An 18,288-nucleotide genomic window follows, 5' to 3' on the forward strand; every position below is an offset into this window, starting at 1 on the left:
AATAGAAATTGAAAGACTCTATCAGTCCCCTCCTGAAAAATATCCCAAAATGAAAACTCATAGGAATATTATAGCCAATTGCAGAACTCCTAGGACAAGTAGAAAATATTGCCTGGGACATCGCCAGTCATCTTCACTTATTTCTTAACACTGGACCCCAGTGACTCTGGCAGAGAGAGTGAGGCTGATGACTTTGTGCAGCTCTGCCTCACTTATGTCCAGTTCACTCACAAGTCAAGACATCTCTTGGTGATGTCGTTGGTTCTCTTCAAGAATAAAGCATGAACAACAACAAACAATATCACAAGCAGCCAGGATGAAACAATTCAAATGTCATAGAGCCACAATCAAAATAATTCAAGATTTAGCAGCTTCTATATTAAAGGATCAGTTGCCTTGGAATATGATATTCCAGAGGGCAAAAGAGCTAGGATTACAACAAAGAATCACCTGTTCAGCAAAACAATGTAATCCATCAGGGAAAAAATGAATATTTAACAAAATAGAAGACTTTCAAACATTTCTGATGAAAAGACCAAAGCTGAACAGAAAATATTGACTTTTATATTCAAGACTTAAGAGAAGCATAAAAGAGATAAACAGGAAAGATTAGTCATAAGGGATTCAGTAATGTTTACATTCCTACATGAGAAGATGTGATGCCTGTAACTCCTAAGGGCTTTATTATTATCAGGGCAGTTAGTAGCAATACACGTAGACAGAGGATATGAGTGTGAGTGCGCTATGATGGAATTATATCTAAAAAATCAAAGGGTAAGAAAGAGGGATCCACCTGGAGGAGGAGGGAAGAGAGGGGTAGAATAGGGTAAATTATCTCACATAAAAGAGGTGCTAAAGGGCTTTTACAGTAGAGGGGAAGATGAAAGGGTAGGAGGAATTACTTGAACCTTACTCTCATCGGAATTCCCCAAAAGTAGGAATAACATATTCAGCTGCTTATAGAAATCTGTCTTACTCTACAGGAAAGTAGGAGGGGAAGGAGATAAGGGGGAGGGATGATAGAAGGAAGAGAAGATGGGGGAGGCAGCAGTCAGAAACAAAAACACTTTTGAGGAGAGACTGAAAGAAGAGAAAGAGAAGGATGAACGGGGAAAATAGGTTAGAGAGAAATACATAGTCATCATAACTGTGGAAAAGATTCATAGCAAGTTTCTCTGATAAAGACACCATTTCTCAAATGTATAAAGAACCAAGTCAAATTTATAAGAATACAAGTCATTCCCCAATGGATAAATGGAAGTCATTCCTCAATTGATAAATGGTCAAAAGATATGAACAAGTAGTTTTCAGATAAAAAAAATCAAAGCTATCTGTAGTCATGTGAAAAAATTCTCTAAATCACTATTGATTAGAGATATCCAAATTAAAACAACTCTGAGGTATCACCTCACACCTATCAGATTGGCTCGTATGACTGGAAAGAAAAATGTTAAATACTGGGGAAATCGGGACAATAATGTGCTGTTGGTAGAATTGTGAACTGATCTGGAGAGCAATTTGGAACTATGCTCAAAGAGCTATAAAACCACACATACCCCCTGACCCAGCAATACCACTTCTAGTTTTGTATCCATGAGAGATTTTTTAAAAAGAGGAAAAGGACCCATATGTACAAAAATAGCTCTTTTTGTGGTGGCAAAGGATTGGTAAATTGAGGGGATGCCCATCAACTGGGGAATGGCTGAACAAGTTGTGGTATATGGTTGAGATGGACAACATATATTGTGCCAGAAGAAATGATGAGCAGGATGCTTTCAGGAAAACCTGGAAAGACTTAATGTGAAGTGATGCAAAGTGAAGTGAGCAGAGCCGGGAGAAGCATATACACAGTAACAGCAATATGTAGGATGATCAGCTGTGAATGACTTGTACAGTAATCCAAGACAATTCCAAAGGATTTATGATGAAAAATGCTACTCACCTCCAGAGAAAGAACTGGTGGAGTCTGAATGCAAACGAAGCATACTTTTTTAACTTTCTTTATTCTTTGAGGGTTTTTTTTATCTGTTTTCTTTCACAATGTGACTAATATAGAAAAATGTTTTGCATGACTCCACATGTATAACCTATATCAAATTGCTTGGCTTTTTAATGAGGGGGAAAGGAAGGGAGGAAAGGAGAGGACTTAGAATTCAAAATCCTAAAAACTATTGTTAAAATTGTTTTTAGATGTAAATGGGAAAAATAAAATATTAAAAAGTAAAGTTTCTGGGCTCTGAGGCAGGAAAAAGGAATATAACAAAAATAGGAGTGCTTTTGCTGGACAGTCTCCATTTTTCATAGTGAAAGAGAACGTTGACTGTCCATCCTAATCAAGATTAGGAGGTCAGGGATTAGAATGTCATGTAAAAGGAACATTTCCCACAGTCATCATTTTTCTGATTTTTGCTCCTCCCTTAGGCATCAACAGGAAAGTTGTTTATTCTCTGGCAGACTCAGCAGGAGGGTACTTTTCAGTGGACAGCTCCTCAGGCATTATCATCTTGGAACAGCCACTGGATCGAGAGCTGCAGTCATCCTATAACATCAGCGTGAAGGCATCAGACCAGAGCATCCTCAAGGTGCTATCTTCCCTGGCCACGGTCACCATTACTGTTTTGGACATTAATGACAACCCTCCTGTGTTTGAAAGAAGGGATTATCTTGTTACAGTACCAGAAGATACATCCCCAGGCACAGAAGTCCTTGCCGTGTTTGCCACAAGCAAAGACATTGGTACAAATGCTGAAATAACTTACCTCATCCGGTCTGGGAATGAACGAGGGAAATTCAAGATTAACACAAAGACAGGTGAGTAAAATAGCAAGTGGATGCTCCAGAGCTAAGCTTCTGTCAGTCAGGCCTGAAAGCCAGCACAAAAAAAAAAAATGCTTTCCATTCATGCTATTTGGTTCTGGTCTCTCCAGTTTGGGTAGTTCCCACTTGCCCTTATGAGTTATCCTCATAAAAAAAGAGTCATACTCATAATTAAGGATTCCAAGGATTTCTCCAAAAAGTGTTTCCCTCTCATCAATCAGTACTCATTTATTAATCTTCTACTATAATCCATAGTTCCTCTCCAGTATCTAGATGAATTTATGACTTTATTTACAGCATAGGTATATGGAGCAAAAGACGAAGGTTCAAAGGGGTATTTATTCCTCATAGTCATCTGCTTAATGATGAAGCACCACAGGTAAAGAGTATAGCCAGAAAACAAGTTTAGAGAGAATGCTAATGAGCAGTCATCAGAATAGTCACACCTTATGTTTTACAACATTCTCCAGAGCACTTTGGTATCTGTTATTCCATTTCACTGTCCCAACAGTTCTGTGAGGTTGGACAGACATTACTGTCCCCATTTTGCAGGTAAGGCAATTGAAAAACAGAGAGGTTAATTGATTTCCCTGAAAGCGCTCATCATGGAAACACAGAAATAAAAGCAGCGGGTCTTCTAGCCCCCAGCCTAGTGCTCTTTTCAGTAGACATATTGCCTCTGCAGAAGCCATTACTCTTCCAGCTCTCCTATTGGAAACTGGTCATTATCTGCAATTAAAATATGAGCCAGCCACAGGAGTGATCTGTCAAATGATTTTATGCTTCCTCAATTCCACAGCATTTAGTAAGAAAGGAGGGAGAACCATATGGCCTAACCCAGCCCTTGCAAATAGTTTTCATAAACCATTAAGCCCACAGAAGTTCTATTTAGTTTGCAAAATTTGCATCAATGCCCAACACACGCTTTGCCCAGTATGAACTCTTCCCATATGTCCTCAGCCCTATCCTGTTCAACATTGATGTCAGCACCTTGGATAAAGACCCTAGGAGGCAGGCATATCTACTTCACACAAAAGAAGTGGGAGAGAGGAGATAGCAAGTAGTTTGAATGACAGGATCAAAACTTCAGAAAGTTCTCTTTTGATGTTAAAGGAGCACAACAAGATGAAATTACTAAAGAGAAATGTGAAGTCATATTGATATTCAAAAGCTCAATAGTACAAGTGTAGGATAGGGAAAACCTAGCTTAATAACACTTCATCTGAAAAAGGTGGAGCTTTGACATGAATGCTAGATCAACATAAGTCAACAATATGATTCAGCCACCTTCAGCAACACTGATAAAATGATAATGTCCAGAAGCAGAAGACACGGGGTATTGAAGGCAAGGGATGTGGAATAAAAGCCCTGGTAACTTCTTGAATCCAGGGGGCTTTTCTTTACAACTGGAAAGACCTTGAGTACGGGTCCAACAATATGTCTGATCATGCAAGGACCAGTATAGCTAAGAGAGGAAGTTCCTCACCAGCAGTTCTCTCTACGAATTAAATAATTAAATAATAGGTCAGATCAAAAACAAAACACCACCTGGTTGTCTAGGAGGAGGATGAACTTGGAGGCCACAGAAACTCCAAGATCAGTCCCTTAGTTGTAGAGGGGTTATGATCTGCATCAATAGAAAGAATGTGGTTCAGATGGAATTGCAGATCCTTGAAATAATGAAGAAGGGTCCAGAATTGTAGAGGTGAAAATCCCACTCTGTTCTGTGCTGGTCAGATGACTCTGGAGCATCGGGTTCCATTCTAAGTGTTACTTTTTTAAAGGAACCATGGACACATCTGAGCACTTGTAGAGAAGGATAAACAAAATGGTGAGAAGTCTTGTAAAAATAGTTGAGGGAGTTGGTAGTGTGTAACCTGGAGAAGAAAATTTGAGGAGATGTCGTGATAGCTCTCTACTAATATTCAAAAAGCTTTCATGTGGAACAAGGATTAGATTTGTTCTGTTTGCCTCTAAAAAGTATAACTAAGACTGACGAGTGGACATTTCAGGGAGAGATGTTGGCTTAATCGAAGGGAGGATTTCTTCACATGCAGCACTGCTCAGCTGTGGAAGTGGTTGCCTTAGAGAGTGATGAGCTCCCCAGCACTACAATTACTTAAGTAGAGGCTAGATTACCCACTTGTCCAAGATGTTATAGAGGGAATTATAGCATGGGACAGGGGGTTGGTCCAAACAACTTCCAAGAATCCTTTCAGCTCTTAATATTTCTTCCTGTAATTATCCCTGTTTTCTGAAGATTGTTAGATTTGGAGAATCTAACCTGTAGGAAATACTCAGTTTGCCTAAAAAACATATTGCCATGACAACCATGCCAAAAATAAACAGGAGAGGCAGGTTACATTACATCATTTTCTTCACCCTTGCATCTTCATTTCATTGGAAACTGTGCAGGAGCCAATTTTTATTTTCACAGTGAGTCAAAATAATAATACCAACAACAGTAATAAACATTTACATAGCACTTTAAGGTTTGCAAAGGGTTTTCCATATATTTTGTTTCACTGAAGCTTTAGCTAGCTAACCTAGAGCAGGAGGCTAGTGACCTTGTAAATAGCACTAAGAAGTAGAATGACTTGGGACCTATTTTGAAACTTGTAATGTTTTTCTCTAAGGTAAGGGAAGGGTCTTGCCCATAGAAATGAGATCCTCCATTGGAATGGACTCCTTTTATTTAGAAGTCAACTCTCCTTCTAGAGTGTAATGAGGTGAAGGCTGAGGGCGGGCTTCTACCACCTTCACTGCTCACTAGGCAAACACACACACACACACACACACACACACACCCCCTTCCTCATCACTAGAGGAATAAGTGTGTTAGTCATGATAGGTTAGCAAAAGGGGTACCTATAGGAAGAAGGACTGTACTAGGCAGAAAGAACTACTCCCACCAGCAATGAGTCTGCACTGCAGTCACCTCTTTCAGGTAAAGCCCATTATTTAAAATTAAAGTGTATGGAGGAGGGGCAGTCCACACACATTTAGGTATTCATTAATTCCAACTTATAGGCTAATGACCATTGTATTTAAATGCCATGGGGAAATGGTTAAATATTGCTTAAATTTTGTTATTTGACAGTTAGGGCAGGGGACTTAATAAAGCTCTAAGTGTGATAATTGTCAAGGAACCTTAATTACAGAACTAAAAAACTGTAGCATCTTTATTTACAGAGAAGAGTGATGGTTTTCATTTTATAACAGGGCCGTTTTCTGTATTGCTTTATAGTTTAGCTGTAGGAACCATGGTGACCAAACATAGGAATGAATTGTAGATGTCATCCAGCCCAACCCCCTCATTTTGCAAATGAGGAAACTGAGGCTCAGAGGGGTGAGGTGATTTGCCCAGAGTCACAAAGCTAGAAACAAAGTAGCAGGACTGATATTCAAAATCAAGAAGGCCACCTATCCCTGACTCTGTAATCTTGATTGCATGAGAGTGGAGAGTGCTAGTTTTAATGCACTCCAAAATGAGAGAGCTCAGTTTCAGTTTTAAAAATCTATTGAAATGTCTGATTCTTCAATGGAAATTTTTTAAATAACTCAGTGTTCTGGTTGATGGACAACTGTGCAATGATTGACAGTACTAAGTAGGTTTTCAGGATATGTTTTCAAGAACCTTAAATAAATGGGTTATAGAATACCCGCCATTTTTGGCTAAAGATAACAAAAATAATATTTATAATGATAGTTGTATGTCTGCCCATTTTTTAAAAATCAAATCTAAAACTCCGCATTTTTCTCCAAAGGAGGGATTTCTGTCATTGAGGCCCTGGATTATGAAATGTGCAAAGATTTTTACCTTGTGGTGGAAGCCAAAGACGGGGGTACCCCAGCCCTCAGTGCTGTGGCCACAGTGAACATCAACCTTACCGATGTGAATGACAATGCACCAATATTTAACCAGGAGGTGTACAGTGCAGTCATCAGTGAAGATGCTTCCATCGGGGACTCGGTCATTATGGTGGGTACACGTGGTCAGTTTGGTCCTGATGTGCAGGGCCAAATTAAGGCAGAATGGTGAAGTCAAAGTTTGTCTCTAGTGCCCTCCCATGGTCTCTCTTAAGTGACATTCTTCTCCCTGGGGCTCTCTCTAGAGACCATATACCACCCACCTCACCCCCCCGCCCTGCCCAGCACCTTTCAACCTTATTTTCTACTGGGTAGGAGTTAATAAACTACTTCATACTGAGGTCTAAATGACTGATAATGGTTTAAAGGATAACTCACATTTTAATAGTGATTGGTATCTTAACCCAAATGAATAACTACTTGATGGTAGAATTTTAAGCATTAAAGACACACAGTTAAGGGACACATTTAGAGGTGTGGGAGCCCTTTTATCACCCATCAAATCTGTCTGTACGTGATGTCAGATGTACCTATGCATATAGAATATCCAGCACAGTTGACAAAAGCAAATGTTTGAGGGAATGCAAAGACAATAAGAAAACTGAAGGAATCGTTTAATCAAGTATGTACTTACTGTGACCATGGCACAGTGCTAGGTCCTGAGGATACACAGACAGGAAGGAACTAATCCTTGCCATTGGGGAGCAATCACTTAGTTTTTAGGTTCCTACTTTTGGTTCAGGGCCTGAGGCATCCAGAAAACAAATCAGGCTGTGGATATGTATGATTAAATAAAAATGGAGTCTAGGACCTTAGCTATGGTGCTTTTCTGTCATGTATACCATCTCTGTTACTGTGATGGATAAAGATGGGAAATCCTAATAGGAAAATTGGCAGCACCTCTGCAAGGCTGGGGTTTGCTTAACCTCTGTGTTTCTGTAGAACTGTCGGGTTAGGCAAAGCATGGACTTTTTTCTCTAATGCTTTTGTTTTCTCTTGAAGTTAATAGCAGAAGATGTAGATAGCCCACCCAACGGACAGATTCGCTTCTCCATTGTCAGTGGGGACCGGGACAATGAGTTTGCGGTGGATCCTGTCTTGGGACTTGTTAAAGTGAAAAAGAAATTGGACCGAGAACGGGTAAGATTCATTAGACCAACCTCCCCCTCTAGGCTTCCTTAAAAGCCTCTAAAAGTGAATAATAAAATGATTTTTTAAAGGAATGGTTATAGGACGTGAGATTTATATAGTCTGAAAGAGAGAGGGCTGTGGAAGGACATCTAATTATATAACATGTATAATTGTATATGATATATAGAGAGAGCTATAATATATATCTAATTATATAATATTTATAATATAATAATGTGGTCAGTGATTCCCTGAGTACAGCAAAAATAGAGAAATAGGAACAGGTCAACAGTTATAACAGCTTAGATTTGGATTAGATCCTAGGAAGAATTTTTTGCCAAATTCTGTCTAACACCAGAATTCATTGCTTCAAGAGATATTAAGGAAATAACCAGTTCCATCAGGGATGTCTTGAGTGCTTTCTTTGTTGTGGCCAAGGTTACCAAAGTGAAAATTCTTTAGAAAGATGAGAGAGAAGATGACCTAAAACATCAGTAAAAAGCAGCCAGTTTCTATGATAAAATATGAAGCCAGTCTGTCAAATATCACATCACTGTCAACTTTATTAATGCCGTGGATGTGGGCCCTGTGGCCTAGCACCAGGAGCCCATGGTTCTAGTTTGTATAGCTAACTTATCCCTACCAGAGGCTGTGATCAGTGATGGCTTGGAAGGACTCCCAGATCAGGAAACATGAATCAAAAAAGCTTACATCCTCTAGTTTTTCTTACATTTACTTGGCTTAAGTAAAATTAACTTTACTTAAGTTTAAAAGAAGCCCTTTCTCAACCAAGGATTCAGTTCTCTAAAGAGAAAGTAAAGGTAGAATTTCCCAGATGCCAAAGTGCAGAAAACCCAGAAGGGATTCCCTGTGTGCTATAGCCTCAGAGGCTGGGTAAAATTAGCCTTGATAAAGGAGGCAGATTAGCCTTAATAATACTTCCCAGAGACCCAGCCTGGAAAGCCTGCTGCAAGGTGCACAGCTACTTAATTGCAAGCCCTGTGAGTGAATGTGAGGAAGGATCAACCTGTCCCTCTAATTTCCAGGTAAATTAACTCAGTCATATATACCATCAAACACATGAAATGGTGATTGTAATAATAGCACCTACCTCCTTCCCAGAGTTGTTTTGAGAATAAAATGAGATATTTGTAAAGTGATTGCAAACCTTAAAGCTAAATATAAATGCTAACTATTATTATTAATGCATATATGACTAAGGGTCATAGTGTCTAAGTAATGATAGTACCTTGCATTTGATACCATTTTTCAAGGCATATTGATCTCATTATCTCATTTAATTTTTACTTGATTGAATGCAGATATTTGTTATGTAGAGCTAAAGATGAATTACTGCCAATGTCCACAGCACAGAATAAACAGTTACTAATTTTCTTGCTGTTTGTGTATGAGTGGAAGAGCTAAATGATAGGGTACAATTTAATGCCCTGAATACAAATCACCCTAGGAAAGAGCTAGCAGGATTTTCTGGTGAGAAATGAGGAAGAAACATTCCTTCCCATCAGAGCATGGAGGTGAGCCTGTAACCCTAGGAGGTCTAGTGGCAGCAGCAGTAACAGCAGGAAGAGGAGGGGGAAGTCATTTCAGGGCATTCCACACCAGAAGGGCTGCAAATATGGGGCCCTGACTGGCTGTATGTCTTTCCTTGGAGAACCAGCCTAGCCAGACTTAGAGAGGCTCTTCACTAGAACCTTGGCCAACTGGTGATTTTTTTTAGCTTGCAGCAACTCACAAAGATGTTGAATAAGGAACTGAAAGGTTATAATCTGCTTTGGTAAAGGAAACATCCATATGGGTGAATTTATTGATTTTTGAAATAATGTCTAAGAGTCTGGGTATTGCCATTTGGTTAAACAATCAAGTAACTGGCTTTTTTGAATTGAAGTCAAGGTTAATTCCTTGACTTTGCTAATGGTTTTCCTCTTAACTGACTTAATAGGATCTCGTCTGTAGATGGAATATTAAAATGTACTTTATTTTATGCAGTAGAATTCTTTAAAAGATGCGAGTAGATCAAATATTCATAAATTAAATGACATTTTCAATGTACCAGGGGAGCTCACTGTTTAATTCATTTCAACAAACACTTATTAATGGTGACTTCTTTCATAAAGTGAATTATCATTCTAATTTTTCTTTTTTGGAAAATTCAGAATTTTATATATTGGATTGTATTTAAAATGGAACACAGGTCTGCGTACATATATGTATGTATGTGTACAAATACATATGTGTAAATATATATACTTGTAATGTTACTTAATTATGTATGCATATTTTATGATAATATAGAATTTTAGATAGGAAAGGTTATACTTTCCCTGTTTCTTCACGGACCCAATTCTCAACATCCTATTTTTTTTAAATGAGATAGTGTTAACTGTACCATGGAAGTAATTGGCTGAGATTATATGTGGATTATGAATGTATCAATCAGTCAGAAAACATTTATTAAGCACCTGCTATGTTCCAGATACTTGTGCTACGTGCTAGGGATGCATATAAAATAATTAGGCTAGTCTCTTACGTCTAATAATTAAAGAGTGGGGAGAGGGGTAGGAATACAGATGTGAATAAGCATTTATTAAGCACCAACTGTGTGCAAGGTATTATGCTAGACACTTTAGAAATAGTATCTCACTTGATAATATTTGTAAAAAAAAAAAAAGGAACCTGAGCAGTAAGTGCATCCATTAGGTCTCATGAGGAATCTAGCATCACAAAACTTAATCCCTCAAAGTAGTCTTTCAGAGTATTCCCATGAGGCCATGCAGCATATATTGGGCCACAGTGCAAATGTTGTATGCAGCTCCAAAATAACAAAGTGAGGACGGTGGGACAGAGCCGTCAGTCTGTTGCCATGCCAGTGATTTGGAGTTAGAAGACCTGAGTTCAAATACCTGGCCTGTGTGACTTTGAACAAGTCTATGGTCCTCTATGACCAGAGGAATAAACTAATGTCCTTATGAAACCTAGGCATTTACCACCATGTAGAACTTTCATGGATACATTTTTATAAGTGTATCAATTTCTATGGGCAATTGGTTGATTAAAATGAGCATATGTAGCAGAGTGGACAGACCCAGCCTTAGAGCCTAAAAGATGTGGGTTTAAGTCCTAGCTGTATGTGGCCTTCTTGGCAAATCATTTAACCTCCCAGTGCTTCCCACAACTCTGTTAAGATTCTAAATTGCAAAGCCAAAGTACTAATCTGCACTGTTAAAGGAAGTTTCCTCACTGGAAGTTCTCTTTACCAGTGAAATCATAGGACCTGACCGCCCCCCCCCCAAAAAAAGTGTGTGTATATTTGAGAGATATACACACATGTATTTTATGTGTATACATCTATGTTATGTGTGTGTGTGTGTGTGTGTATCCTTTTAGTATCCTTTTAGTTTTTGTAGCCCCCCAGGCACGTAATGAACTACTCTGAGCTGCTCTACTTTGCCTGAATTTACTTGGAGTGTGGCCATAAGGATGGGAGTTATGGATTTCTCAACTGTTCATTCAGTGTGCTCTCCCTTTGGCAGGTGTCTGGATACTCATTACTCATTCAGGCTACGGACAGCGGCATTCCTGCCATGTCATCCACTGTGACAGTCAACATAGACATTTCTGATGTTAATGACAATGGCCCCGTTTTCACACCAGCTAACTACACTGCTGTAATCCAGGTAAACTGACCTCTATGGACAGACTCTCGAAGATGAAGACTCTTATGATGCTGTTCTCATTTCTTCTTCAATGCTTTTTACTCAACATCATCTTAACTTTTCACTTGACTTGTAGAAAAGAGCCCTACCTTCCATCTTGATTCTTGTCTACAGTGTGAAGGTAGTGCACGTGAACCCCAGGATTGTTAAGGAAAAGGAAAGCCAGTTGGGTGCTGAATATTTCATAAAGCAGAAGGAGGGTGGGGGAAGCTTAGAGATCTGGCAGTTGGACAAAGCAGTGTCCCTCTAGAGAGCTGAACCAGTGCCAAAAACTTATTTCATGCTTTATAACCCACCTGCCCTTTAAAAGCCAGCTGCAAGATGTGATGACTTAGTCCTGTTTTTTCTAGACTCATACATCAGAGAGAAAGGCCATGTGCCCCATATCCTAATACTTCCAAAAGCTGTTGCAAAAACCACACACCAGGAATATACACAAAGCCAGCTATTGATTAGATCTTGGTCTGTATGAAGGATCAAAGGCATTGAGGTACAGTGTTGATATTATTTCAGTTCCAGACATCTCTCAGGTTCACCCCAGTATAGATTTGAACCTCCAGATTCAGCCCCCCAATCTCCATGTCTCCCCAGACTTCCGCAAACAGAAGATAATCTGAGGCTGGACAGCGCGTCTTAGATCCACCCATGTTGGAACCCTCACTTTTCAGGCCCATGGCCCAGGAATGGTGGGGGGGAGGAGAGGAGAGCAGTTACAGAACAAGCAGGTGTTGTCTTCATTTTCACCCCCTCTTTTCATGAAATCTGATGCCTCCACTTTGTGGTATTCTTTTAGTTGCCTCTCCTAGATCCCAGCTAGACTTCATTTTCTTCCTCTTCCTGTCGTATTTCCAACAGCTGTATAATGTGATCCCCATCCTCCCAACATAAATATTTATGGAATTTCTACACCTGCCTCAGTTTCTTTAGGAGGTGGCCCCTCTCCCCGACTCTTCCTCTCCCCTGCCCCAGCTTTTGTCCTCTATCCTTGCCTCATAGACTCCAGGCACTTAATTTTCATTTTATAACATATATCAATCAGCCTGGCAGGCTGTTTTCAAATGCCAAACAGGAAGGGAAGAATGAAAGACCAGAGGCCCCTCACCCCCTCCAAATGTGACCCTTCTCCAGGTCGTGGAGTGTCTGGCCTCTGCAGTATATCTCTCTCTCTTTTCATGGATGGTGAGCCCTGAGGCGACTATTATGTCTTTCCTCTCTGGAGGGAAGTGGCTGTATAGATTGAGCAAATAAATAAATAAATCTTACACTTGGTGCAGGGCTGAGTATATTGCAGCGTGAAGCAATAAATCTTTACTGAACCTGGAAGGGATGGTAACTGATTTCAGAGGAATCTTGCATCTGGTTCTTGCTGACTGAAAGGACACTTGAGAGGAGGAGAAAAATGACAGGTCTTGAAGGTCCTGCTATCTTTCTCCTTCAGAATAATTCCCTCCCTCTTCCCAATCTATTCTGACTTACTCCCACACATGGTTTTGATAAGACTCAATCTAATTCAGGACCTAGAGCTTATGCTCCTACCCTGCATTTTCCTCCCTGCCAAAAGTACATGTATCATTCTATCAATCTCTCTGACCCAGACTCACTTAATCCTAAATCTTTGTCATCAAAAGGTCTGCACTGGCAAAACTGACTCTGGTTCCAACCTATAACAGCACTGAAATCTAAATAGAGAGCAGGGAGAACCTCAACTCCTGAGCCACAGAGGAATTTAATCCAAGTGAAGATAACCTCTGACCCAAGGCGTATGGAGAAGGACTGTTTGGGAGGAGAGGCAGAGACAATCAGTAAAATATTACTTGAGTTACTGATTGCTTAAATGAATAAAAATTGTTCTACTGACATTAAAGCTACAGGATACCCTTCCCTACACATCTCCAATGAATGATATACAATTTATATTATAATTATTATATATTTATATAATACATAATTATAATAATAATAATAATAAATGATCTCATTCACTACTAAGTGTGTTCAATTTAAGCTCTTTGTGAGTGTTAAAACCGTAAAGTTAAATACTCCTTTTGATGCTTGCTTCTGTGTGTTTACTGTCGATTTGTTCATTTTTCTAGAATGACCTCCCAACCCTGCAAAGTCTCCTATTGTAATGTTGCATCCCAGTGTTTTTTCTCTGCATAATTGTTGTAACAACTGTTTGAGAAAAGTTAGGTCCCGACAGGTTGATGTCTTCTTGACCCGAGAGGGTCTCCAAGGTTGTCCTACAAATGAACCAATCTGTGAGCACCATTCCATCTCTAGGTTTTTGGAGTTTTCTCAAGTAGCCATGGATGTTTCAATAAATTGGAGAATTCACTACAGCTCAAGACCATAGTTAGGACTTAAAAAAAACAAACAAATGAATGAAAAATATATAAATATGACCTCTATTGGTGAGGGAAAGGGAGGAAAATAAAAATTGTTAAAAAGCACCAGTATTTGGCTAAAGATAATAAAATATCATGGGGAACTACTTGCTTTTCAAAACATTGTATTTCTGGTGAGCAATGGTTTGCTTTTTTTTTAAATGAAAAAGGAATATAATTTGATTAAATTTTTTCCCCCTACTATTTTATGCAGGAAAACAAACCAGTGGGGACAAGCATTTTGCAGCTGATGGTTACAGACCGAGACTCCTTTCACAATGGACCTCCCTTCACCTTTACCATCTTGGCAGGGAATGAGGAACAGGAATTTGTGTTGGACCCTCATGGGATCTTAAGATCAGCAGTGATCTTTAGACACACAGACTCTCCCGAATATGTGCTCTACATCCAGGTACTGTCTTGCCCTTTCTGGGGACCAGATGTCTTTCATTTCTGTTTGTTATTGTGCCTGTTGCTTAGTTTTCCTTTGTTGAGTAAGCATAATGTAATGGCCATGTAGGAATATGCTCCCCTCTTAATCTCAAGTTCAATTTCACACCAGTAAAAGCAGGCTCTGTATGTGAAATTGAATAGAAAGAAATGAGGACATCATTGTTCAGGCCTAGGATTTACTTAGGGTGTGCTTAACCAGGCGATCACTCTTAAGTCTATTTAAAATTTCCCCGAGGGTCCAGTTTACCCCCCAAATATTGTTCAGCTGTACAAGGCTTCTTCCTTTGTGATGGAATCATCTGCTGAATCACCGTAAGTGGGGAAGTAATGAATCAGCATCTTATATTTGGTTTAGGCCAGATGTCTCCTTAAGTTTTTGTAGGAGGGAGAGAAACCTTATCTTCTTCATCCAGCCCACTTAATCTTGTTCCATTTCCCCACATTTTGGGAAAAAAAAAAAAGATGGAACCAAGAATAAATAAACTAGCAACAGAGTTCAAGGGATGACTTGTACTCCCTTGCCCTCCCCTGGAGCATCAGTTGCTGTGGGACAACAGATGGAGAGGGAGTGGAAAAAACAAAAAGGGAAAAGAGCTAGCAAGGTCTGGACGGAGATCTCTCTTGTCAGAGCTCAGAGAATAGGAACACCTGTGTGGCTGATGGAAGCAGTCACCCAAGAGATCCCTCACATGAAGGATGATGCTGTGCTACCTTAGGCATTGGATACTGGGGTACTCAGTTACCTGAGGAGATAAAACAGGCCTCCTAAACCAAGCAGACTCAACATTGGAGGCAGATATCACCAGTTAAACTGGGGTTGTCTGTGTTCAGAAGGGGCTCATTTGCCCCAAATTGGCATTGGTGAAACATGCTTCTTTTGTTTCTTTAATTTTTTCGAATTGACAAAAATTCACCTTCTCTTTCACACACACCCATGAAGAAGATGCATTATGTCATATTACAATTGTTTTGTATGTACCATGTCCCTTCTTCTTGACTGTAAGCTCGCTGAGGGCAGAGAACTTTATTCCACCTATTTTTTTTTATTTCACCCAGTACCTACCATAGTGTTCTGGTGCACATAGAGGACATTTCAGCAAAGTTAGGTAAACTGAATCAAAGCAAAGTCTTCCCTAGAGCTGTAACAACACTTTGCAGCTTCACTTCTGCCTTCTGCCCAAATTGGAAACAATGCCATCACAATGTTTCCTGGGTCATCTTTCTCCCTACCCCCAGCTCTGTTCTATTCTCATGCCTTACTGTTAATAATCAATGGTGCATTTGGGAGTTGAAACTGATAAATAGTTCCCCTTACTTTAAATGCACATCTTCAGCACTTTGAGGGAGAGAATGGCTTAAAAAAAAAAAAGAAACGTAGTTGAAAGTATGGGGTGTTTTTTTTCTCTTAATTCTGATGTTGCTTCTTTAAATATTGTAGGCAAGGGACTCAGGCAAACCCCAGCAAGTTTCCCACTCTTATATTCATATCCGGGTGATTGAAGAAAGTATCCACAAGCCCACTGCCATCCCCTTAGAGATCTTTATTGTCACAATGGAGGATGACTTCCCTGGGGGTGTCATTGGGAAGATCCATGCCACCGACCAGGACGTATATGACGTACTCACATATGCACTGAAATCTGAGCAGAGAAGCTTGTTCAAGGTGAACACCCATGATGGAAAGATCATTGCCCTGGGAGGCCTGGACAGTGGTAAGTACATTCTGAATGTTTCCGTGAGTGACGGCCGCTTCCAGGTGCCCATTGATGTCATCGTCCACGTGGAACAGCTGGTGCAGGAGATGCTGCAGAACACAGTCACCATCCGATTTGAGAATGTCTCCCCTGAGGACTTTGTTGGGCTGCACATGCATGGGTTCCGAAGAACCCTCCGGAATGCCGTCCTTTCTCAGAAACAGGACAGCCTCCACATCATCAGCATCCAGCCTGTGGCTGGCACTAACCAGCTGGACATGTTGTTTGCCGTGCAGATGCACAGTGGCGGCTTCTATAAGCCTGCGTACCTCATCCAGAAGCTATCCAATGCAAGGAGACATTTGGAGAATGTGATTCGCATCTCAGCCATCCTAGAGAAGAATTGCTCTGGACTGGATTGCCAGGAACAACACTGTGAACAAAGCTTGTCCATAGATTCACATTCTCTAATGACCTACAGCACGGCTCGTATTAGTTTTGTGTGTCCTCGTTTCTACAGGAACGTACGCTGTACATGTAATGGTGAGTTTAGTTTTTATCCCTGGAGGGTGAATTTTCCCAGCCTGCCTCCAGTCTTTTGGGGATACTGGTTAGAAAGGGAGACTTGCAGGGTCCAGATGTCTTAGAGAATAGACAGGGATGGATTCATTGCTTGGGGCTGCAAGGTTGGGATTGTTCTTGTTTATTGCAATAATAAGTCAACAAACTTTGACCTTTCAGGGGCAAAGTTCCCCTCTGTAGAGGGGCACCATGTGAGTCATTGAGAGGTCATGCGCATTGACATCTCTCTCCGTTGTCCGATGTGCACAGGCAGTGTCATTGCCTGAGTCTTAGAATCGTACACCCAGGGTTTTCTAAGCATTGGGAACCTTTGCTCAAGTGATTGATGAAGGAATTAATTCCAGGATGGAGGAAGCTTGTAAAGTAGCCCTTTGACTCATTGGAAAGTGGCAGAGATCCTCAACCATTCTTTACAGTTTTGGATGTCATTATTATGGCATCCAGTAATGGAATATTTGTAGTAGTAAGAGAAACATGTTGACAGTTTTCCTGCCTCCATTTCCATTCTGGACTCAGATACCCAGAACAGTGCCAACCACCCTGTGGGTGCTCCTCTGTGTGTGTGTGTGTGTGTGTGTGTGTGTGTGTTTTCATCAGTCAGATTCGATGATGACCAGACCTGTTGGATATGTTAATTATCTGCAAGCCAGATGATCTGAATGCCTACATCATATGCGAAGGGGTTTTGTCGCTGGCAGATGTCACTGCCACACACAATTTATGCAGGCCAGCTGTTCGTGTCTTACCTAGATTACCTTAGTAAGCAAGCTGATTTATGCAACAAAGCATGGTAAGGGGCTTAATGAAGGTATGTAGAGTAGAGTACAGGAGGTGGAATGGCTCGGTACAAGGTGAAGCTCTACTCTGCAGGAGCAGATGTACCAGCCACGGACTCCCATGGTGTGACCTGGCACAGGCCTCGGAGTCTCACCCACAGAGAGAACTGAAATGACATGTTCTCAGAGTCCTGAGGAGCTGTCGAGAACAGCATGTTACCTTGTTTCTAGGTGAGTAAGTCATCATGTACAGGCACTGAAAAACCTTGCAAATTGGAACTTTGCTCTGGCTGATGGTTATATGTGTGAAGCAAGAGGGGAAACTGTGTCGGGGACACTTGTCCTCAATTCTGTCCCCTTGAGCAGTACACCTCTAATAAGCTTTCCAGGAGCCAAATCTAGGTGCCCCGAGGGTGGGACACAAGACCTTACAAATCCTGAGTTTCTGAGAGGATTACAGTCTTGGTGATGAAGAGAGCATCAGTGTCTGCATTTCTTATTGGCTCATTTGTATAATTATTGTATTTCACAGAATCATAGATCTTAGATACAGTGGATCTAAAGAGATCCATATCCCTTCCTTCAAAGGGGCAAGATATTAATTGACTCTGTTTGTAGATGGGACAGCTAAGTCCTAGAGAGGTTCAATGCCTTATCCAGCTAATAAATAAAATTATGATCCTGGCTATGTTGTAGCCTTTAAGGCATTTACAGTTAATTAACAATGATAAAAGTAACAGATATGCAATCAGCAGTTCAACTCAAGAAGCATTTAATGTGTACTATGTGTAATCTACCATGCTAGGTGCTGAGGATAAAAAGACAAAAATAAAAACAGTCCCTATAT

General features: G+C 40.4%; 1 protein-coding gene across 1 annotated transcript in view; it reads left to right on the forward strand.

Annotated features, from left to right (window-relative positions):
- Positions 1 to 18,288, forward strand: part of LOC110218015 (protocadherin Fat 3) — a 145,478-nt gene that overhangs the window by 74,108 nt on the left and 53,082 nt on the right. The window contains 6 exon segments of the mRNA XM_078146185.1: positions 2,422 to 2,811; positions 6,585 to 6,799; positions 7,690 to 7,827; positions 11,370 to 11,513; positions 14,151 to 14,348; positions 15,828 to 16,626. Of these exon segments, the coding sequence (XP_078002311.1) occupies positions 2,422 to 2,811; positions 6,585 to 6,799; positions 7,690 to 7,827; positions 11,370 to 11,513; positions 14,151 to 14,348; positions 15,828 to 16,626 (1,884 nt within the window).

The sequence above is a fragment of the Phascolarctos cinereus genome, unplaced genomic scaffold (genome assembly GCF_003287225.1).
Source record: "Phascolarctos cinereus isolate Bilbo 61053 unplaced genomic scaffold, phaCin_HiC Scaffold_726;HRSCAF=1367, whole genome shotgun sequence".
Lineage (NCBI taxonomy): Eukaryota > Metazoa > Chordata > Mammalia > Diprotodontia > Phascolarctidae > Phascolarctos > Phascolarctos cinereus.